Source organism: Sinocyclocheilus rhinocerous, unplaced genomic scaffold, assembly GCF_001515625.1.
Source record: "Sinocyclocheilus rhinocerous isolate Xijiao unplaced genomic scaffold, SAMN03320098_v1.1 scaffold107, whole genome shotgun sequence".
NCBI classification, from domain to species: Eukaryota; Metazoa; Chordata; class Actinopteri; order Cypriniformes; family Cyprinidae; genus Sinocyclocheilus; species Sinocyclocheilus rhinocerous.
Genome location: NW_015635024.1, coordinates 140,958 through 165,076, shown reverse-complemented (window position 1 = coordinate 165,076; position 24,119 = coordinate 140,958). Strand labels below are relative to the sequence as shown.

Here is a 24,119-nt window from a genome sequence, read left to right as displayed (position 1 = left end):
TTTTATTTGTGTTTTAGCTATTTTAGTACTTTAAACAGAAATGAGAAATGCTGCCTTGGCAACTAGCAGAAATAAAATTATTTTTATATTTTATTTTATTTCAGTTAACATTTGTTTTGTATTTTTTGGTTTAAGTTTTGTTTAGCAAAAATTACTATTATAGCTTAAGTTCTATAGCACATAAATTGTCTCATGTTTATAATATATAATAAATAATACATTTTATATATGTACCAATGTTATAATACGCTGTAATAAACAACAATATTATAGAGTTAGAAATAAGCATTTTGAACTGTGATGCAAACAAACAAATATTAAACTGGAAAAATGCCTCAAGTATCACTGACAACATTTTGTTTAGTTCTGTCATTTTAAAATGTACTTTACTGGTGCAAATACATAACTGAGATATGAAGCTATATGGTTCAGCCCTGCGGTCGCTATGGCGAAGCCACAGATGCAGAGCTGCCATAGAAACACAAGATGATGATCAGGACACGGTGGCAGGTAGCAGAAATTATTGATGGGCAATATTTGCCCCCTGGAACTGATTTCAGGTGCATTGTTTACTTATATGAGAGGGTATTTTTACCATATAAAAACAGACAGCATGAAGTACTTAAGTTGAACCAATTAATTAAATACATTTCATTTAAACACTTATGACTATAATAACAAAATAACATCAGACAATGATAATAATATTGTTTAAAACTAATAACAAATATTATTCATACTTAATGTTTTTGGATTGGTAATTGTGTCCAATAGTTGCTTTTTTTTTTTTAAATATGTGAATTTTATTTCTTTATATTCATTTCACATGTCTGTTTTCTTACCATGCCGACATTGAAGAGGATGAACAGGAGCAGCCATGGGATATCTGTGCACTTCCTCTGCTCTAAGGGTTTCCACTCGCGGGTCTTCTGTAAAGGGGAAGTTGACATAGTTGACGTGACACACACAAACTCTCTTTTAACCTAAATAGCTAAATAAATAACTACATGCATAAATAAATACTTTTTTTTTGCGGATTTAGCATTAAACGACTTGTCACAAGCTGATTGGTTCATGTTGCATACGCAGCCAATGAGCTTGTTGCCTTACATTTAAATGACTGATTAGCATTCGCTTGAGCATTTCAGCGCGCTTTAGAGTTCCTCTGAAACCCAAAATATTTTATGAAAAATGTATATTTAAAACATATAATATATAATTTATACTGACACTACAATTCAAAAGGTTAGAGTCAGACTCAAGTGCTCTGCATTTATCCCATCCAAGTGCACACACACACAGCAGTCGTGGCCTAATAGTTAGAGATTCATAAATATATTAATACTATTTCACTGCTTCCACAAAAATATGAAGCAGCACAGCTGTTTTCAACATTGACAGAAATACATACATGCATACATATTACAGGGTGCGATTTGTGAAAAAACCAGAGGGATGGATGCTTTTGAAAACTTTTTATGAAATGTTTTTAATACGACGGAAACTGTATTTAACGTGATCACAGTTTAATAAAAACATTGTACGTTAGGCCTATTAATTGTAATGATTTCATTTCCACGGTTATTCAAACAATGAATAAATTATATAGAGAAAGTGAGCAAAGAACACAACAGAGCTTTTTGAAACTCCGAATCAGTTAAACCACTGGGTCGCAAAATGATTCACCGTTTCGAAGCGCTCCAATCGGATCGCGTATCACGAATCATTTGATTCAGATTGGGACTTCAAAGTGTGTATTGCGAATCATTTGATTCAGATCGGGACTTCAAAGCACTTATCGCGAATCATTTGATTTAGATCGGGACGTCGGAGCGGGTTCGCGGGATGTTTTCATCCCCCACTGGGGATAAAAATAATTAAACAGATGCAGGGATGCATAGACCAGACCCCCCAGCCCCATATTTTATATATATATATATACACACACACACACACACACACATTTATTTATTTTTATTTGAACCTGTTTAGTACTCATTCAACTTATTTTATTTCAGTTAGTTGCAAAGGTAACATTTCGAATTTTCGTTTAAGTTTTTTATTTATTTATATATTTATTCTAAAGTTTTCCATCTAATATTTATATTTTATTTTAGCTTTATTTTAATTCACGATAACCATTTTAATAGTTTTAAATAACAAAAACAATACTGGTGACCAGTCGCAGTTTCAAAAATTATAAGCTTCTCTTTTTATCCTAAAATCTTGTTCTTGGGAAAAGTTGCACAGAGCATGAATAAAACAATGAAAACACCGCAGTGAATGAATGGGACTGTCTGAACACACCGGACTCGTTTTCAGTGAAACCAGGTGCTGTGCCCAATTCTGACCCCCGCCAGATTATTACCCCCCAGTATTGGTAGGTTTAGGGTTGGGTGTGGGGGAGGGGTTACGAGGGGGGTAATAATTTGGCAAGGAGTCGAAAATGGGCACAACACCGGAAATGAGCTTGACACTGCTCACAAACAAAGCTCTGCATCGATTTATCATTATTTAGATGTAATAAAGGCGATTGGCTCAATAGCTCCTGTTATAAAGTACACAGACCTTCCGTTTTATTAATCTACAAGACACTTGCTTGCATATGAGTGACTGTGATATGAGTGTTTGCGCTCATAACTTCATGCAGCGCATGTAGGCGTTCGAGTCAAAAAGTTTCCAGATGTCAGTCAGCATGCATTTACACGGTGTTGTGTTTTATGATGTCTTACCTGTGTGCTACCGCAGCATCCCATAATTCCCGAGCTGATGAGAATCACAAACACACAAACAGAGCTAAATCAGGGAGTTGGCAGCAGCGCGATCAACGTGTCCTGCAGCAGTTTCGGAAGACTGGAGTGTAAAAGTTGCACATTGGTAATAAACACGTACAAATGCCCTTAGAAACAAAGACGCGTCCGCTATGGAATCACGCATGAATATAAAACTCGCTCGAGCCGCTAGTGTTAGTAAATGGATTAGGATCTGTTTTTTCAGGATCTGACGTGCTGTAATTCTCCCTCGCGAATTCCGTGACAAGGTGAAGGCGGAGCTGGGCTGTCCTGTCCTCCTCCTCTTCCTCCTCCTCTTCCTCCTCCTCCTCTTCTTCTTAAACCAGTATCAGATATTTCACACTCCAGTTCATTTTTGAGAGCTACTGGAGTCTGACTGTCCATACTCGAAGATAGATTAATATTAGGACACGTTTCACGGTTGTTATGCTTTATTAAAGACTATGGAATACCCTTAAAGGGACTTTGGCTTTATGTCTTTTGAACAGATTCTTTTGTAATGATTCGGTTAATATGATTCAAGGAATCACTCGACTGCAAGGGATTGATCTTATTTTTAAATCTTATATTCAGTAAGTGTTAACTGCGATAGACGTTGTTTAGGAAAAAACTACAATATTGGACACTATGTTGTTAACGTCATTGGGAATCATTTTTATATATAATATGTATTGAATAACATTACAAATAATATTGGAAATTACGTTGTTGACAAAAATGTTACAATAAACGACCGTGATCTATGATAACCTAATCGACAACAGTGGTTAATAAAAAACAAAACATTAAACGTAAATTAAAATGCCGCCGAGGATACTGCGAACACTTACCTGGAAAGAATCAGTGAAGAGGTTAATTGAAACGAACCGTTCGAACGAACCGATTCACTACAGTGATTCGGACAATTGAGCTCGTTTACTGCGACTTTAGCACCATCTAGCGAGAATAAATAAGTAGTGCGATTACATTATCACCATTGTCACATTATGGAGTTCCAGTGGACATGCTTTAGGCGCAGAGATAAAATGGTGAAAATCGTAAAATCATAAGACGGTAGTGTTATCTGAAGCTATAGATTATTTTGTTAAAGTCCATTGTTTCCTTCGTGGTAAGAATCCCAAAAACTTTGCAAGACAAACCAAATGTCAAAAAGTGGAGATGCCGGGGATTGAACCCGGGGCCTCATACATGCAAAGCATGCGCTCTACCACTGAGCTACATCCCCGCCGCAGCAGTGTCAAGGAAACAGCGCTCATAAGCATTTACTTGGAAAACGCGATTAACGTTGTAACATGAAATATCAATCTATTCTGTCTAACGCCGCTTCTAGGGTAACATTAAATATGTTAACATTAAACATGTTTTTGGAATAACGCCCCCAAAAAAGTTTTGTTTACGTGGAAAAAAATGATTCAGAGAGCGGCATGTTTTTTTTGCATGTTTCTAAACCCGGTTACTTTTTTTTTCTTTCAGTTGTTTATATATTATTAATGCATATAAAATCAAGTCTACATATCTATCACCAGTAAGTTTGTCTTTTTTGTTACTATTATTTATTTACTGCAATTCTTTTTTTCTGCTACTCACAGTTAAGAAATTACACACAGCACCTGAACAGAACAGAAAAAGGGCACAAGAGTGACTGAAATAGCTTTTTAATATTTAAAATGTAAACACATACATTGTAACAGAAAATAATGGCCACGGTGGGACATCTAAAATGATCTATTAACCTTTTGTTAAACACAAAATGTCCTGTTTGTGAACTATGAATGTCAAGACCAGTTTAACATTATAAAGTGCTTCAGTTTTGGACCAAAGACAATACTTTGTTTCTTCTACTTCTTCCACGTCATTCAGTGGCAGCAGGGATTGTTGCTTAATTTCTGAGGGTGCCTGACTAAAAAGCACCTCATGATAAAAAATAAACTCAATCGGTAGCACCTCATTGCTTTTGGTCACTTCACGCTGTTGGCGAACAACAATGGTGCCATTGGTTGAGATCATAAAAGTGGTATAATAAACTAAACATAAGCATTTAGTATAAGGAGGCACATCCTGAGATATTAACTCCTGTACCAGAGGCCTATGAATGTCATTTCTAAGAAAAAACCTGTAGCTGCCGTCTCTCAAGGCCTTACTGTACGATGAAAGTCTTGTTTCAAATCGCACAGTGTAGACAACAACAACAACAACGTAACATTTAGTAGCCTGCTGAGAGCCACTAATATCCAACAATGGTTTTAAACCACTTGACCTGGTTTGGCACGGAAATGATTTGTTTCTGTACAGTTTCACACAATATGAACTCGCCTCCGCTTCGGGCCGTTTTGGACACAAAAACAACTACGAGTCTCCCAGCGAAGTCCCACCAAACTCGCCTCAAGATCAGCGAACATCTGTTGAAACCCACGCAGAAATACTTCAGGATAACAAAGCTAGAGCATGCTTGAGCTTACAATGGCGTCCTAAACATGGCATCAATGTAAAGCATGCAATTAACTTCTAAAGTCATCCGCTCCGTCTTCACAGTAGATGTAAATATCACTGTAGCTTTGATGACAGTGTGTGCTCCACGCTTCGAGTCCATTAGCGGAGTGTTGTTTCAAGGCACGACACTTTCAAACACTTGACAATAACAATAGTAATACATTGCACGTCATTGCATCAAAATATCATTTGAGTATAGTTTTAAAATGCATGTCTAAAAAAAGTAAAGTACAAAGACTTAGAGTAGTTGCTGAAATGCAAAGTTTGAAGCCTGTGCTAAATGAGGAGATGAATTCCACATCTCATTGGCAGTGTCTGAATGATGTTTTCGCAGACGTCTTGTCAATCAAACATTCACCGCTAGAGGAGCGAACAGCTTCAAGTTTCCTCACGTTCACCGCGACGGGGCGACAAGCACCAGGCTCGGCCTCGCTGTCATCGGTGTTTGTTTTACGTCAATCTTTTTTGCATTGATTTGCATTGTTTGTTTCAGTAGTGTGTTTCCGGTCCAGCGCCCTCTTGTGGGCACAAACACACACAGCTGAAATTGAACAAAAAAAACTAAAAAGAGTAGTACAAAAAAACGACATATTAGTCCCGTGAAGGTGGATTTTTGTATCCATTGAATGGCGGATCACACCACAGTCTCTTTGGCCTTCTCGTCTACGAGGAAGGCGTTCAGGTGAGAAATGTCCACAACGGCATCGTTTTTGTTAATGTCTTTTAAGTGGTCCTCGTCACTTTGGTCCTTGGCAAAATTGACAAATACCTGAAATGAACAGACAAACAAATATAAGTCTCAACCAATGGCGTTTACATAGTCTTGAAATCTTATTTGAAATTTTGCATTTTTGTTTGCATTTTACTGCAAATTTGTAGTTTTTGTTCTTTCTTCCATTTTTTTTTGTCTTGTTTACACTAACACTCAAAAGTTTGGAGTCAGTAAGATTTTTTCATGTTTTTAGAAGGCGTTCAGGTGAGAAATGTCCACAACGGCATCGTTTTTGTTAATGTCTTTTAAGTGGTCCTCGTCACTTTGGTCCTTGGCAAAATTGACAAATACCTGAAATGAACAGACAAACAAATATAAGTCTCAACCAATGGCGTTTACATAGTCTTGAAATCCTATTTGTAATTTTGCATTTTTGTTTGCATTTTACTGCAAATTTGTAGTTTTTGTTCTTTCTTCCATTTTTTTTTTGTTTTGTTTACACTAACACTCAAAAGTTTGGAGTCAGTAAGATTTTTTCATGTTTTTAAAATAAGTCTTTTATGCTTTTATGCTTAATATAATTTTTGCTTATTATAACAGTAATTTTATGAAATATTAAAATATTACAATTTAAAATAGTTATATAATAGCCTTTCTGCTTAATGAAATTTTTGCTTATTGTAACAGTAATATAATGAAATATATATTGAAATATTATTGCAATTTAAAATGACTTAATTTTATAACAGCTGTTTTGTTTATTTTTTTCCTTATTTTAATTGTTGCTGATTTATTTTAAAATATTACAGTTTAAATTAATTATATAATAGCGTTTCTGCTTAATGAAATTTTTGCTTATTATAACCGTAATATTACGAAATATTATCACAATTTAAAATAATTTAGTTTTAAAATAGTTTCATTAAATTTTTTCCTAATATTATTACAATTTAAAATAACTGTTTTCTATTGTAATACAGTTTAATTAGTCTTGAAATCTTATTTGTAATTTTGCATTTTTGTTTGCATTTTACTGCACATTTGTAGTTTTTGTTTTTGTTCTTCCATTTTTTTGTGTGTTTTATTTACACCAACACTCAAAAGTTGGGAGTCAGTAAGATTTTTGTCTTTTATGCTCACCAAGCAAGTTTATTTGATCAAAAATACATATTATGAAATATTATTGCAATTTAAAATTTGCTTCATTTAATTTTTGCTTATTATAACAGTAATATTATGAAATATTAAAATATTACAATTTAAATTTTGCTTATTTTTCTTATTATAACAGTAATATAATGAAATCTTGAAATATTATTAAAATTTTAAATAACTGTTTTCTATTGTAATATATTTTAAAATGTAATTTACTCCTGTGATCAAAGCTGAATTTTCAGTATCATTTCTCCAGTCTTCAGTGTCACATGATCCTTCAGAAATCTTTCTAATATACTGATTTGCTGCTCAAGAAACATTTCTGATTATTATCAGTGTTGAAAACAGTTGTGCTGCTTCATATTTTTGTGTAAACCGTGATACTTGCTTTATTCAGGATTTTCTGATTAATAGAAAGTTCAAAAGAGCAGCATTTATTTGAAATAGAAATCTTTTGTAACATTATAGGTGTCACTTTTGATCAATTTAATGTGTCCTTGTGAAATCCAATGGATTTCTCATTTCTTTAAAAAAATTAAAATAATTGCACAGCAGTGTAGTAGTTTTCGGAATATTTGTGTGTTTTCTGACTCCAACATTTACGTATTGCAAACGGTTGCACTTTTAAATCTGAATGGCATTGACTATGACAGAAAACATCTTGATGCGCACTTACTTGGTCTAAAGTGGTCTGTGAGACGGAGTAGTCCTCGATGTGGAGCTGCTCTTTGTTCTTGGAGAGGATGTTGAAGATGCGGGCGAGGGATGTCAGCGACGAGGGCAGCTGGTACTGCAGCATGTTCCTGTGCTTCTCCTTCAGCGTGCTTCCCGGCAGCTCCCGCTCGATGAACTCCATCACCGGCTGCAGCTGCGGATCGGCCCCCGCCACCCGCAGGATGATGGTGTACCCGTCACCGAACCTGGAACAGCCACAGCAAAAGGCTTCAGTGAACTGATTCAAAAGAGTCGATTCACTGGAATGATTCAAACAGCAGTGTAGTAGTTTTCGGAATATTTGTGTGTTTTCTGACTCCAACATTTACGTATTGCAAACGGTTGCACTTTTAAATCTGAATGGCATTGACTATGACAGAAAACATCTTGATGCGCACTTACTTGGTCTAAAGTGGTCTGTGAGACGGAGTAGTCCTCGATGTGGAGCTGCTCTTTGTTCTTGGAGAGGATGTTGAAGATGCGGGCGAGGGATGTCAGCGACGAGGGCAGCTGGTACTGCAGCATGTTCCTGTGCTTCTCCTTCAGCGTGCTTCCCGGCAGCTCCCGCTCGATGAACTCCATCACCGGCTGCAGCTGCGGATCGGCCCCCGCCACCCGCAGGATGATGGTGTACCCGTCACCAAACCTGGAACAGCCACAGCAAAAGGTTTCAGTGAACTGATTCAAAAGAGTCGATTCACTGGAATGATTCAAAATCCTGATGTGTAACCTCTTACTTGTTCTTTAAGTGCTGCACACTGCCCAGGCAGCGGAACCTGCCGTTCACCATGATGGCCATACGAGTGCAGAGCGCTTCACACTCCTCCATACTGCAGAAAAACACAGCAAAGTCATGCAAAGAAGTCAGATCACAAGAATAAACCACACTGACTGAGGCTCTCTCACCTGTGTGAGGTCAGGACGACCGAGCGTCCCTCTTTAATGATGCTGAGGATGCAGTTCCACAGGGCCCGCCGGGCTTTGGGGTCCATCCCAGTGGTGGGTTCGTCCTGTAACCACAGCAACAGCCAGGTTAACCGTCGCCCACAAATTCAGCAGGAAACACAAGCAGAACACCATAAAGAGTGGGAAGAGCGTGATCATGCTCCTCCACTCTGACTGACGGCCTTCAGGAAAGTGGAGCGCTGCGCTGCCTCGCTTTAACTGCTGGTTCCTTGGGAATTAAATACTTTACAGTGTATTAAAAATGTGGCAAGAGCCAAAGGCCACGCGCGTGGGTGTCGCTTTTGTTCTGGGAAAATGAGGTCTGCCAAGCAGCCGATCTGATGACTGTTACACAAGTGCAGATCTTTTCATGAATTGCAGATGACCTATATAGACCTGTATGCAGTGTTTTGGGGTTTTTTAAGAGTAAGAGTATCATTTTTGGTGGTTTTGAGTCTGTTTTGAATTCAGTACAATAACTAGGTATAGGTTTTGCTCTGGTTTTGCTTCAGTTTGATGGTTAATACCAATAATTCACCTCACAAAACACACTGTGGTTGGCATAACATTTATTATGTGCCTTCATTCGTGTGATCAGCAAGTGTTTTTTCCTTTCTTTTAAATTCTGATAATATATATATATATTTTTAGATTTTATTTATTTTGCTTGACTTTGATAACTATGCACAATTGTATAGTTGCATTTGTATTTTATTATGCCTTTTATGCATTTGCAATTTATTATTTACACGTAGCATTGTTTTTCCCTGCTCTGCAGAACAATCAATACAAACCTGTGATGCATTTTTGGATTGTGATGCACTATTTGAATAAATTATCATAAAGTTAGTTGCACACTCACCAAGAACACCACTGGCGGTCCTCCGATGAGCGCCATAGCGGTGGAGAGCTTCCTCATGTTTCCCCCGCTGTAGCTTCCTGCTGCTTTGTCTACATACTTCATCAGGCCCAGTTTACGAATGCCCCAATCTGCCACCTGCGACCAACAAGCAACCAATCAGATCCCTCGATAATCAGCTGCGACATTAGTACTCAGACTTTCCCTATCAATGGCAGCTAAAAACCGACCTCGCACACTTCCTTCTCTGGGACGCCCCGCAGAATGGCGTAAAACTCCAGATGTTCTCGGCCAGTCAGCAGATCACTGATGGCATCAAACTGCGGACAGTAGCCCATATTCTGATGCACTTCATCGATCTCTGTCAGCACGCTGCAGAAAACAAGCCAAGAGTTTGGTACTATTATGAAAAGGGTCATGAAACACATTTTTGAAATGTTATGTAAGATGTTTTTTAGGGATGCACTAGCATATCAATGACCTCTAAGTCACAAAAACTCCTGTGTTTAAAGTATTACTGTTTTAATTTTTGTACCTCTTTCCTGCCAAGTAGGCCTCTCCGCTAGTGACAACAGAATCTCCTGTGAGCATTTTGAAGGTGCTTGTCTTTCCAGCTCCGTTCACGCCGAGCAACCCAAAACACTGACGAAAGAACATAATATCATCAAAACCCTAATCAGCATCAGTTTATTCTAATCATACAAGACCAGGCTGAACTAAACAAACAAACCAAAAAAAACTATTGTTTATTTACTAAGAAGACAGATAGCTGATCTCACCTCTCCTGGTGGGATGCCCACACACAGTCTGTCTACAGCTGGCTTCTGCTTTCGCTTATAAACCTGCAGAATGACAGCAAGTGTTTTTTCCTTTCTTTTAAATTCTGATAATATATATATATTTTTTTAGATTTTATTTATTTTGCTTGACTTTGATAACTATGCACAATTGTATAGTTGCATTTGTATTTTATTATGCCTTTTATGCATTTGCAATTTATTATTTACACGTAGCATTGTTTTTCCCTGCTCTGCAGAACAATCAATACAAACCTGTGATGCATTTTTGGATTGTGATGCACTATTTGAATAAATGATCATAAAGTTAGTTGCACACTCACCAAGAACACCACTGGCGGTCCTCCGATGAGCGCCATAGCGGTGGAGAGCTTCCTCATGTTTCCCCCGCTGTAGCTTCCTGCTGCTTTGTCTACATACTTCATCAGGCCCAGTTTACGAATGCCCCAATCTGCCACCTGCGACCAACAAGCAACCAATCAGATCCCTCGATAATCAGCTGCGACATTAGTACTCAGACTTTCCCTATCAATGGCAGCTAAAAACCGACCTCGCACACTTCCTTCTCTGGGACGCCCCGCAGAATGCCGTAAAACTCCAGATGTTCTCGGCCAGTCAGCAGATCACTGATGGCATCAAACTGCGGACAGTAGCCCATATTCTGATGCACTTCATCGATCTCTGTCAGCACGCTGCAGAAAACAAGCCAAGAGTTTGGTACTATTATGAAAAGGGTCATGAAACACATTTTTGAAATGTTATGTAAGATGTTTTTTAGGGATGCACTAGCATATCAATGACCTCTAAGTCACAAAAACTCCTGTGTTTAAAGTATTACTGTTTTAATTTTTGTACCTCTTTCCTGCCAAGTAGGCCTCTCCGCTAGTGACAACAGAATCTCCTGTGAGCATTTTGAAGGTGCTTGTCTTTCCAGCTCCGTTCACGCCGAGCAACCCAAAACACTGACGAAAGAACATAATATCATCAAAACCCTAACCAGCATCAGTTTATTCTAATCATACAAGACCAGGCTGAACTAAACAAACAAACCAAAAAAAATATTGTTTATTTACTAAGAAGACAGATAGCTGATCTCACCTCTCCTGGTGGGATGCCCACACACAGTCTGTCTACAGCTGGCTTCTGCTTTCGCTTATAAACCTGCAGAATGAGAAATATTATTATATATATTATTATAACAGAACAACAACACTGAGATATATATGTATATATACACGTACATACACACACACACATATATATATAATTGCAAATGTATTTATTAATATATATGAATTGTGTATATAATTTATGATTATTTATGTTTTATTTATTTAACATATACATATAATAAATGAAACTGTATGTAGACGGAATCTATATATAGGGGCGTTTCCTATGGGAGGCAATGCCTCCTCAAAATATTGGATGAGAAAACATTTGTAGTACAAAAATAAAACAACGCAAATATTACAAAATATAACATTAAAAAGTGTATAAATCACTCATTTTTCTAAAGAAACATTGTCCAACAGTGACACCAGCAGGTAGAGTTACAGCAGGAGTCCGTGTCTCTCTCGCCTCCCCTGAGCCCATTGAGTTTTAACAGACCCCCTAAAGCGTGCTGTGAGTTTGGTGGGGGGTAATTGAGAATGAATGGGGGAAAATCACGTGAGAGGAGGAAATGCCTCCATCATGATATGATTGGATCTGACTGGTTATGTTCGGCTGTGATTGGTTCATGCGATAAATCCCGTCTCGTGTTCATGCGCGTTCCGCGTTCGCGAATCAGTCTGAATGCACAATATGGCATTAATGTGAATACTAATTTAAAAAGTAAATAAACAACTCACACACTTAGATATAAGCACTTTGTTGGCATAAAAACATGTTCTGTGCGAGTTTTTAGTGAGTAATCAGCTTGGTGAAATTTAGAGTAAATATCCGTGTCTGTGACCAATATTTACCAAGCTTTGATGACCGAAGATCTGAAAAATTCAAAAATAGTTAAAAGGTAACTATTAAAAAGAATAGCTGAACATAAGTTCACAAATATAATATATTATTTAAATTGTTACTGCCTTGAGTTATTATTTTGGAATAAATGTAAAATGCTTAAAAACACTAACTTGATGAGATTCATACTTGGCTTTATTAAACGGAATATCGATTACATTGTTAATATAAAAATATATATGTTTTTTTCTTTTTCTGATAGTATAAGTAATTTTTATTTAACCAAGAAAATGTGACTGGGATATGAATTTACATTTGATAAAAAAAATTTAAAAAAACTTTGCCTCCTCATTTCAGAACACCACCACACACTACTTACAGATAGATAGATAGATAGATAGATAGATACTGTAATAAAATAATATAGAAAATCTAGAAAATAATATTTACAGTTATTTTAGAATTTATTAATATTTTAACTTTTTTATTTCACATATAATGAATGAATCTCCATGTACATGGATTCTGCTATAAATTAATTAATCAATTAATAACACTAATACTATACACACACAAACACACACACACACACACACACACACATGCATTAACTGTAATAAAATAAATATATAAAAAAATATATATAGAACACACCTTGGTGAGCTGTTTGAGCTCCAGGATATCAGTGTGTCCTCCTCCGCTCAAGATCCTCTGCCTCTCTCTGGCCACATCCTCATCCTCCTCTCCGATCGGCTTCAGCTTAGTGCTGACCGGCCTATTAATACCAAAACAGATCATTTATTACATGCATTTAAAACAGATTTTACTTGTATTTAAAACATTTTTGCATAGTGAGGCATGAAAGGATCATCACCTGGCCTTGATGCAGAAACGGTACTGGATAAGGACGGTGATGCAGAAGAAAATCACGCCCTCTACGGCCATGGCAAAGAGATTCTTGCCCACCATGTCCCACGCCAGAGGAGAGCGGAATCGATTCTCACCTGAAAACATTCAGAAACAACATGTCAGATGTTGCAGACCCAGAGGTCATGCACAACTGATTTAAATGGCTGAGGTAAAGACATAATACTCTAACAAGCATAAAAATACACAGAACACACAAATATGGGTTAAATATTTTCAATTTTCAGTCAGAGTTTAATTAGACTGAACTATTTTTATCAATATTTTTCGGTACTGAATGAATTATATGTTAAAAATGCTTTTGAAATCCTTGCCTACGTAGGCACATCACTAGGTTTTGGAAACAAGCCAAGGGACGGTGATGCAGAAGAAAATCACGCCCTCTACGGCCATGGCAAAGAGATTCTTGCCCACCATGTCCCACGCCAGAGGAGAGCGGAATCGATTCTCACCTGAAAACATTCAGAAACAACATGTCAGATGTTGCAGACCCAGAGGTCATGCACAACTGATTTAAATGGCTGAGGTAAAGACATAATACTCTAACAAGCATAAAAATACACAGAACACACAAATATGGGTTAAATATTTTCAATTTTCAGTCAGAGTTTAATTAGACTGAACTATTTTTATCAATATTTTTCGGTACTGAATGAATTATATGTTAAAAACGCTTTTGAAATCCTTGCCTACGTAGGCACATCACTAGGTTTTGAAAACAAGCCAAGATCTACAGACTAAATTTTGCTTCATTCGGCCCTGATGTCTTTCTTAGAATGTGATTATGTTCAGAGGAAAACATGTTTGAGCAGCTACAGTCCTAATGCATTTCCATGGAAATAATCCAGGACATGTTATGTCCATAACTAGATGTCACTTTGACCCGGGGCCCCTAACCAAATCAACATCACCAATTATTTAAACAATATCTGGGGAAAAACACTTTCAACTCCCTGTTCGGTTAGGGTGGAAATTCTAAATGAACATTCTAAAAAGAACATTTCAATTAGGATTTGATTAGTTATTTTGAATAGTGTATTTGTGAGAATGGTACACACCAAATCTCTCCAGAGCATCAGCCATAGCTTGATTCTTCACCATGTCAATCAGACCTCTGCCCAGACAGAAGTGAGGGAAGATCAGGAACACGTTCTTCAAGATGTCGTTGATGCCACCAATCTCCTGGAAAACAATGAGTAGAAACAGCCACAGTTCATTTAGGGTTTCTTTTGAGTTAGATTACATTACTTTATAAGACGTATAATCAAGCACAGCTGTGAAACATGAACTTACGTTGCTGCCGAAAAGCTCCAGGACAAACGTGGACACACTGCCATTTATCCCAATGAGGATGTTAACGCTGGTCAAAACCACATACGCTGTACTGGGAATCTTAAAGAAGAATGATGCTGGGTACATCAGGGGTGTTATGGACCACCTAGACGGACACAAAGAAATGCACATGGCCAATGCTTTCATATAGTGACATATTTTTGGAGATATCATACATGTAGTCTATAAAAGTCTGCTAAAGTTTGGGGTCGGTAAGATTTTTCTAAAGAAGTCTCCTATGCTCAGCAAGGCTGCATTTGTTTGATGAAAAATACAGAAAGTTCAAAAGACAATTTTTTTAAATAGAAATATTTGTAACATTATAAATGTCTTTTCTGACACTTTTGATCAATCTAATGCATCCTTGCTGAATAAAAGTAGTGCATACTACATAGTAAGGGCTACTAGACAGATTTTTTGCCTCTTACCCATAGAGCAACAGCAGGAGGGCAAGAACAGGAAGATTGGTAGAGGACACGTAGGCCTCTTGCTGGAAACAGACGAAGATGATGATGACCAGGGTCGCTGGGACAATGTAGTTGCACTGAAGGACAAAGATGCAATCAGTCAAATGGCATTTGAACAGATACTGACACATTTAGAGTAAGAACATTTTACAAGATCCTCACCATGTCCCACACAAAGTTGGCCAGCCAGTAGAGGAAGGGCTGCACTCCACTGATGAACTGCATGTGTTTGGCTTTATTCACTCTCTCCTGGATGAGGAACACCACAAAGCTGGCCGGGACGAAGGACATGGCGAAGATGACACAGATGGACACCAGCACGTCGACTGAGGTCGTCATTCTGGGAAGCAGATGGGGTCAAAGGTCAGAGATATCAAGACTGTTTGGGTAAATGGAGTGGAGCATGAACTGCACTCATGGTTACTTACAATGCCACCTGTGAGATCTGCTCTTTGGTGAGGTTGAGTGGATGGTTGAACGCTTTGATGCCGAATTTAGACCGATCCAGGCCGGGGGGCAGATTAGCACGCAGGACGGCATTGTTCATGACATTGAGGAACCGCACACACACACACACACACACATACATATATATATAATTTTATTATTATTGTAAGTTATTTATGTACTTGTATTTCTTCATTAAATAATATAGATAGTTAGTTATATATTATTATTATTTAAAAATCAATAATATTAGTCATTGTAGACCCAAAACAGGGACATAAATACCTCAAAAAAACCTATTTATAGGTTATAACTTACTTAAGTTTAGCCGATTTTCTACTGGACAATAACTAAAGCTGTGCATAAATAGTGTTAACACTGCCAGGAAATCTACTTATGGATTAATTGCACTAAGATACGTTTACATAATCAAGTACTTGTAAGTCTTGTAAAGTCTTTATTTCACAACTTGTATAAAGCTTTCATCATGACTATGACAAACATGACATGTACTGTATGTCTGTATGGTCAGGCAAACACATCCAGTCAGAATGTAGTGTACTCACCTTCACATTGTTCTTGGTATCGAGACCTCGGATAAAAGTCGACAGGCTTGCCAGAAAGCGGTCAGCTGCGGTTCCCTGCGGGTTGCAAAATTAAAAACGGGGTTAAGGCAGGTAAATCCCAAACATTTGGCAACAACTGCTTTCATGTTTATGAGCCCTTGCTGGTGTTTAAACATCAGTCATAAACGTAACGCAGGTGACATACCGCTTGAAGACTGAAGCGGTTACGAATGTGAGAGATGGCATCAGTGATCTCATCACCAGAGGGGAGGGCCTGTGAGTTTCTCGCACCCAATGAGAATCCACCATACCTGTAAAACAGCCAATGAGAAAGAGATTTGAGGCCCAGCTCTTCCACTGGATTATTATTACTTTCCTCATCATACCAGATCTGAACTGATAGGTATACCTGAATTCGTTGACCCAGAGCTTGTTCTTCAAGCTGAAAAGACAAAACAACCCAATAAAGAGTTAAAGTGCTGCCATGAGAATGAAAAAAAAGGATTAACAAGCAAGCCTTTATTTCTGGATTGGCTTAACTCACCTTTTCCCAATAATCTGTGCATATGTTTTCACCAAGTAGTCTGAAATGTTTCTGCCTGTCAGATTCTGCAAGGTTTCATCAGCGGTGACTTTGATCTAAGGAAAATTAGAAGAGAAGTTCAATGAACACAATGTCATGCTGTCGTTGAAACATAATTATGTAATATTAAATAATATTGTTATAGAAGTACAATATTTGGTGAATATATCTACCTGAGGCGGTGGCAGACCACCTGCTCCTGGCGGACACTCCGGAAGCATCTTTTTCCTTCCTTCACAACTGCACTCACACAGAGGCGATGGGTTTTCCATACTCCAGTTCCCTTTTAGGAATATGTCCTGAACGGTCTCAGGAACCTCTGGAACCATCCACTCTCCATCTTTAATCGCACATGATTTGCTACTGCTCACACACACACACACACACATTTAATTCCCCCAAATTTTTAAAAACTTATTGGATACTCAAATATACGGGAGCCTGTTTCCGCCACAAAAAATAAAAAATAGGCAATTGCAACTTTTTATCTTACAATTCGAACTTTTTTCTCACATTTGCGTAATATATAAAAATGCAATTGCGAGTTATAGAGTCAGAATTGTGGGATATAAACTTGCAATTGCGAGAATTTACATCTTGCAATTCTGACTTTTTTCTCGCAATGCTGACTTCTTTTCTCAGAATTGTGAGATATCAATTGCAAGTTTTAAAGTCCAATATTTTCTTAAAATTGTGAGTTTATATCTCACAATTCTGACTTTATAAATCACAATTGCATTTAAACTCGCAATTCTGACTTCTATTTTTTTTCTCAGAATTGTGACTTTATATCAAGCAATTCTGACTTCATAAATATCTTGAAATCGCAGTCGCAATTACCTTTTTTATTTTTATTCAGTGGCGGAAACAAGCTTCCATCAAGTTATTTTTTTTAATTACAGGAATTTTCATAGTTGATTGTCATAAGAATATTTTAGATGCGAATGTTTTCATTAACATTTTTATATTAATATTTTAAATTTACAACAGAGCAATATGGGAAAAAGCTTTGAGGGCTTACACAGTGTTTTGCTCATCTTTGCATTGTTCGTTGTAAGCCGGATTGTCCATCAGAGCTTCAAGTAACTTGTTTGTGTGTCTGTCCTCTGGCGCATCATTGCTGTAGTGAAAAACCAATCATTAGACTCTCAAAGAATCATGGGAATTAAAGTGCAGGCTCAAGTGAGTGGATGGTAGCGTGTACCTGATGAAGGAGAACTGCTCCTCATACATGCTGGGCTCCAGAGCGAGACTGGGATACTTTCCGAATGGAGGGACAATGAGACTGAAGACCAGAGCGATGCACACGAACACAGCGGGAAGCACAATCTGGAAATGTGCATTTTTAAGGACATTACATTTTAGGAACTGCAAACAGACAACATAGAAATGCTCTGTATAATATAATATGAAGACCATACCTGAGCAAAGAAACCTTTCCGGGAGCGTCGGGCGTACAGGAAGCGTTTCCAGAGCAAAGCTACAAACTGCTGTCTCTTCAGACTCCAGCCCTTCACCTGGTACGAACCTTTACCATCAGCGCCGCCTAGCCAGTCCGTCTCACGAGATTCTGCAGGTGCACATGTAACCAAATATGAAACTAGTAATAATGTTTTCCATATTTCATGTCTTCCAGTAAATAAGCACAAGGAATAATAATGTATTTTCATTCATATGACATCATATACAAAATAAAAGTATGTATAAACCATTTTTTTATATTACATGCTTTCAAATAAAATAAACAACAACTTCAATAAAATAAAATTACAAAAAATATATATATTTTGTTTAATTGCCAAGGCAGTATTTCTGAATTTAGTTCTATATGGGAAAAAGCTTTGAGGGCTTACACAGTGTTTTGCTCATCTTTGCATTGTTCGTTGTAAGCCGGATTGTCCATCAGAGCTTCAAGTAACTTGTTTGTGTGTCTGTCCTCTGGCGCATCATTGCTGTAGTGAAAAACCAATCATTAGACTCTCAAAGAATCATGGGAATTAAAGTGCAGGCTCAAGTGAGTGGATGGTAGCGTGTACCTGATGAAGGAGAACTGCTCCTCATACATGCTGGGCTCCAGAGCGAGACTGGGATACTTTCCGAATGGAGGGACAATGAGACTGAAGACCAGAGCGATGCACACGAACACAGCGGGAAGCACAATCTGGAAATGTGCATTTTTAAGGACATTACATTTTAGGAACTGCAAACAGACAACATAGAAATGCTCTGTATAATATAATATGAAGACCATACCTGAGCAAAGAAACCTTTCCGGGAGCGTCGGGCGTACAGGAAGCGTTTCCAGAGCAAAGCTACAAACTGCTGTCTCTTCAGACTCCAGCCCTTCACCTGGTACGAACCTTTACCATCAGCGCCGCCTAGCCAGTCCGTCTCACGAGATTCTGCAGGTGCACATGTAACCAAATATGAAACTAGTAATAATGTTTTCCATATTTCATGTCTTCCAGTAAATAAGCACAAGGAATAATAATGTATTTTCATTCATATGACATCATATACAAAATAAAAATACATAGTAATAAAACTAATGAACAAATGAATCAATGAATCGGTTTCAAACTGATTTAGTACCAAGGCAGTATTTCTGAATTTAGTTCTAGTTTTAGTAAAAATACTTAAAAAAAAAAAATCTGACATAAAAATTAATAAAAACTAAAAAGACATTAAAAAACGAATAAAAACAACAAAAACAAACAACAAAATCCCTAAAACTTTAACATTTAATTGAAAACAGAACATATAAAAGTAAAAATATTTTAAAATTCTATAATAGAACATTAATGATACTAAAATAACACATCATAAAAATCTAAATGAAAATACTGTCAAAGCTCTAGAACATATATGAACTGACATAAAACTTCAACACATGAGATGATGATTCAGATTTAAATATCTAATATCTTTAAATATTTAAAGCAAGTGGGATGGATGAAGGATGGGTAAAGTAACTACCTGGATCACCTTCTGAGTCATTGAAATCAAAGTCGTCTTCAGTGAAAGGCTTCAGGCAGCTCTGATGGTCACCAAAAGCATGTCTGCGGTGCCTGCGTGCAGGTATAATCCCATCTGATCCACAACAAAATGGGAGAAACACAGTAACTCATGCGTTGCTAAAGACACTATTGCTAAATGTTTACACGAAACACTGACAACAGAGAAAGTAAAATGTGTTCGGTTTTACCTGACATCTCAGCATCAACACCATTGTCCTCTGCCACTTTGAGGAAAATCTGCTCAAAATAATCAGAAGCACAAACCAATTATATTGACTTTCTTGAACAAAATAAACTGAATTCGAATGATTTCAATAATATGTTACCTCCTCCAGGGTTGTGTCAGAGATGCCGTAGCTAGAAATGCCCAGGTCAGTGAGCCGGTCATCGATCTCATGGAAGAGCTCCACAAATGCTCCGTCTTTGGCCGACTCGTAAGGCAGAACGTAAGTGATCTCGTGCCCGAGATCTTCAACCAGTCTGGCTGTAGGAACGTGCTTGAAAATCACATTGGAGATCAGGGAGACATCTGGAATATGGAAAGAGTTGAGAAAACATTCAAAATGTGTGTATGACTAGAGCTTTGCTCCAAAACAAATAATGGGTTTGGAATAATATGGGGGTGAGCAAATAATAATTTTTGGGAGAACTACCCCTTTAAAAGTTTATTAACTCTACATATCAGTGTTATTTTAGTATTATTTATAATATTCATATTTTTAATTAGACTTAGATTTTTATATTTTTCATTTTCATTTTAAAGTGCCCCTATTATGGGTAATGAAAGGTTCATATTTTGGTTTTGGGAGTCCCCAGCAACAGGTTGACATGCATGCAAGGTCAAAAAACACTTTCATTGTCTTATAATATGCATTTATTTTTACATTATTTGCTCAACGACTCCCAAACATTAATTTAACGATTCATTTTTCCAAACCCCGCCTTTGCGTGACACTAATCTGCGGTGATTGGTCCGATTGGTCTTATTTTCATTGCATCATGCCTGTAATGCCTGATAAAGCAGCGTTTGTGAGCGCAGTACTGCTTTGTGTACAGTGTTACCGGGGAAACAGCTATATTTATCGCTTCAAAAGCTGCACCTACAATATGCTAATGTTTCATGTTGACGTCAACATGAAACGGCTTGGGATTCGTTTTAAAAACGTCTCGTTTCAATGATTCAGAGTCGACTCTTTCTTTTGAGAGACAATAACTTTATACACGGTGCACTTTCAGATTTAAAACTTTGCAGGATGTTTTCATTCACTTAGAGCTGTGTTACACACTGCATGAAAGGTAATTTTAAAAAATCCGTAATAGGGGCACTTTAATTTTAGATAAATTTTCAGTCATTTTCATATGTACTTTTGTCATTTTTATTAGTTTATTAGTCTATTTTTCTATTAAATATTTATAATTATTATAATTTAGTTTTAAATTAATTTTATTTCTAGGTTAGATTTATATATTTTTTCGTTGTCCATCTAATATTTAGTTTTAATTGATCTTAATTTCACTTTTAGTTGTAGTTATTTATTTTAGTTAGTCATTTTAGTCCTTCAGCTTAATCTCATTTCAGTTAGTTGCCAGCGCAACATTTGTCAACGCAATATTTAGTCTTATTTTATCTTTATCTCACTTTTCGTTTTAGTATTAGTTCATTTTTAGTTTTTATTTTAGTAAGTTCAGCGATTCAGCTTAAACTGAACATTTCAAATTTTTGCTTTCCATTTAATATTTAGTTTTAATTTATTATTATTTCACTTTTAATCTTTGTCCAGATTTATTTGAGTTAATAATTTTAGCGATTTAACTTGTTCCAGTTTTAGTTTTGTTAAGTTTTCCACCTAACATTTATATTAATTTAACATTATTTTAGTCCAGCTTGATTTTAATTAACAAAATAGTTAATAGTTAAAGGCACAATATGTAAGATTTTTTTTATTAAAATATCCAAAAACCACTAGAACAGTGTTATATATTTTGCTGACTTGTGTACTTACATTATCCCAAATGTTTCGAAGAATGTTTAAATCCAGAGAAATAAGCAATTTAACTAGTGACACAGAGCGAGTCCATAGTGTCATTGTGTCGCCTGCCAATGACATTTCTGCCCGAGTCCCGTCGGATTGCATCGGCTGTGGGGATGAAGACCACAACTCCCATGATTCCACACTCAGTCACGGCATCATCAAACTACGCCTTTGTCTCTTTGTTTATTTTGATTACGCGCCCTCTAGCGGCGAAAATTACATATTGTGCCTTTAACGATAATAACCCAGCTAATATACCTATGGTGGTGGTTTCACTTTCATGGTCGCTGCCCAGTCCAGCATCAGAACTGCTCTCAGATACACTGTCCTCCTGCAGAGACGATGAAAATCACAAAATATGGCACCAAGAAAACGTAAGACTGAGTCAGTAATATAAATATAGAGATTAGCAATCTACATATTAAATCTTAGTACCTTCTTGAGACTTCCTTTGGAGTAGGAGACAGTGCTGCTGGAGGTGCGGCAGGAGCTTGAGGAGAGATCGAAGTCCTTCTTCACCAGCGTCAGGTAGTATCCCGTCCCCAGCTGGGTCTTGAGGAACAGAGAGGAGCCCACACAGCACAGCTTCCCGTGGGAGATGATAGCAATGCGATCCCCCAGGATATCAGCTTCGTCCATGTGGTGGGTGGACAGGATGATGGTGCGTCCTAGAGGTAAAACCATACGGTTTAATGGACGTTTCAGGAAGACCAACACGACGGTGCTCGCTAAAACAGAATCTGCTTACCTTGACGATACTTGAGCAGCAGGTCCCAGATGCCCCGGCGAGCGTAAGGATCGACTCCAGCTGTGGGCTCATCCAGGATCACGACCTTTGACCCTCCAACAAACGCCAGCGCTACTGATAACTTCCTCTGCATTCCTCCTGTAAGGACCAGAATGACTGTTCATTCATTCTAGTCACAGTATACGAGTAATTTTATACCACAATATAGTTTTTTTTGCTGATAAATCAACAAAAATGGTTCATAGACTACTGTGCAAAAATTTGGGGTCAGCAAGACTTTTTTTTTTTTTTAAGAATTTACTATTTTTTGAAAGAAGTTATATGAATTTTATTTAGTAAGGATGCATTAAATTGATCAACAGTAACAGTAAAAGCATTTGTAATTTAACAAAAAGAATTCTATTTCAAACAAATGCTGTTTTTTAAACTTTCTATTCAACGAATCACAGAAACATTAATCAGCACAGCTGTTTTCATTGATAATAATCAGAAATGTCTCTTGAGCAGCAAATCAGCATATTAGAATGATTTCTGAAGGATCATGTGACACTGAAGACTGGAGTAATGATGCTGAAAATTCAGCTTTGAATCACGGGAATAAATTGCATTTTAAAATATATTCAAATAGAAAACTGTAATTTTGAATTGTAATAATATTTCACAATATTTCCGTACCCGAGAGCTGGCTGGTTCGAGATTTGCGTTTATGAGGCAGGCCGAGGTCCATCACGATCTGCTCCATCTCTGATTTCACCTTCTCCTCAGGCAAACCCTTCAGACGTGCATAAAACCAGATGTGCTCCTCCACGGTGAGCCTAGAATACATGCACGAGAACATTAGATTTAGAGCTGCTATTATTCATGTCGCATACACTTTTTTTAGTTGCCAACGTACATGCTAAACAGGACGTTATGCTGCGGACACATGCCCAGGTTTTGACGAATAGTGTTCAGATTGGTGCGGATGTCTTTGCCCTGGATGTAAGCGGTGCCGGAGGTGGGTGGAAACAGGCCAGTGAGGATAGACCTAAGAAAGCAAGAAATATTGATCTTATCTTAATATCATCACAGTATTAACATCAGACATAAAAAGATCTTGTGCTGAGTTGTCGTACATGGTTGTGGTTTTCCCAGCGCCGTTGTGCCCCAGGAAGGAGGTGATCTGACCCTCATAAAAACCCAGAGTCAAACCATCCACTGCCAGTTTGCCGTTGCTGTAGACCTTCACCAGGTTCTCGATGTAAACACCTGGATCCAGATGGGCCGGTTCTTCTTCAATGCATACAGCTAAAAAAATCGATCAAACCGCACATTTGAGTCTTTACACTAAATATTTAGATTTTACATGTCCACTAGCGTAAATTAGAGCTTTCTAGGAAATTAATCCGTACAATATAAATATAATATATTATTTAAATGCGCATATGTATTGAAATTGAAATCGAGAATTGTAAAATTTAATTTGTATCTAAAATATTGGTGTCATATAAGCTTATTTATTAGAATACAAGATAACAAAACAAAAACAATAATAAAGGCAACCATTTAATTTTTTTTCAGTGAAAATGTTGGCAGGGCA

The 24,119-nt window shown here is 37.3% G+C and overlaps 1 protein-coding gene, 1 long non-coding RNA gene and 1 other non-coding gene across 3 annotated transcripts in view; all 3 read right to left on the bottom strand.

Moving 5' to 3' along the window:
• Window positions 1-405: 405 nt before the first annotated feature.
• Window positions 406-3,178, bottom strand: LOC107746103 (uncharacterized). The gene is made up of 3 exons (XR_001640655.1): window positions 2,733-3,178; window positions 843-929; window positions 406-468 (listed from the first exon to the last, which is right to left on the bottom strand). It is a non-coding gene; the product is annotated as an uncharacterized LOC107746103 (long non-coding RNA).
• A 767-nt stretch (window positions 3,179-3,945) lies between these two features.
• On the bottom strand, window positions 3,946-4,017 carry trnaa-ugc (transfer RNA alanine (anticodon UGC)). Its single transcript has one exon. It is a non-coding gene; the product is annotated as a tRNA-Ala (tRNA).
• A 236-nt stretch (window positions 4,018-4,253) lies between these two features.
• Window positions 4,254-24,119, bottom strand: part of LOC107746118 (ATP-binding cassette sub-family A member 1-like) — a 42,216-nt gene continuing 22,350 nt past the window's right edge. Inside the window, exons 19-50 of the mRNA XM_016560213.1 lie at window positions 23,656-23,827; window positions 23,436-23,567; window positions 23,216-23,355; window positions 22,541-22,678; window positions 22,228-22,460; window positions 22,051-22,123; window positions 20,086-20,288; window positions 19,948-19,996; window positions 19,719-19,832; window positions 18,996-19,144; window positions 18,779-18,903; window positions 18,596-18,694; window positions 16,916-17,105; window positions 16,704-16,798; window positions 16,569-16,601; window positions 16,365-16,470; window positions 16,123-16,234; window positions 15,575-15,707; window positions 15,309-15,486; window positions 15,108-15,223; window positions 14,641-14,785; window positions 14,406-14,529; window positions 13,295-13,424; window positions 13,075-13,195; window positions 11,563-11,625; window positions 11,320-11,426; window positions 9,898-10,039; window positions 9,671-9,805; window positions 8,770-8,873; window positions 8,601-8,693; window positions 8,266-8,509; window positions 4,254-6,051 (exon numbers count right to left, since the gene is read on the bottom strand). Coding sequence (XP_016415699.1) covers window positions 5,917-6,051; window positions 8,266-8,509; window positions 8,601-8,693; window positions 8,770-8,873; window positions 9,671-9,805; window positions 9,898-10,039; window positions 11,320-11,426; window positions 11,563-11,625; window positions 13,075-13,195; window positions 13,295-13,424; window positions 14,406-14,529; window positions 14,641-14,785; window positions 15,108-15,223; window positions 15,309-15,486; window positions 15,575-15,707; window positions 16,123-16,234; window positions 16,365-16,470; window positions 16,569-16,601; window positions 16,704-16,798; window positions 16,916-17,105; window positions 18,596-18,694; window positions 18,779-18,903; window positions 18,996-19,144; window positions 19,719-19,832; window positions 19,948-19,996; window positions 20,086-20,288; window positions 22,051-22,123; window positions 22,228-22,460; window positions 22,541-22,678; window positions 23,216-23,355; window positions 23,436-23,567; window positions 23,656-23,827 — 4,133 coding nt within the window. The 3' untranslated portion in view covers window positions 4,254-5,916. The remainder of the gene's footprint in view (window positions 6,052-8,265; window positions 8,510-8,600; window positions 8,694-8,769; window positions 8,874-9,670; window positions 9,806-9,897; window positions 10,040-11,319; window positions 11,427-11,562; window positions 11,626-13,074; window positions 13,196-13,294; window positions 13,425-14,405; window positions 14,530-14,640; window positions 14,786-15,107; window positions 15,224-15,308; window positions 15,487-15,574; window positions 15,708-16,122; window positions 16,235-16,364; window positions 16,471-16,568; window positions 16,602-16,703; window positions 16,799-16,915; window positions 17,106-18,595; window positions 18,695-18,778; window positions 18,904-18,995; window positions 19,145-19,718; window positions 19,833-19,947; window positions 19,997-20,085; window positions 20,289-22,050; window positions 22,124-22,227; window positions 22,461-22,540; window positions 22,679-23,215; window positions 23,356-23,435; window positions 23,568-23,655; window positions 23,828-24,119) is intronic.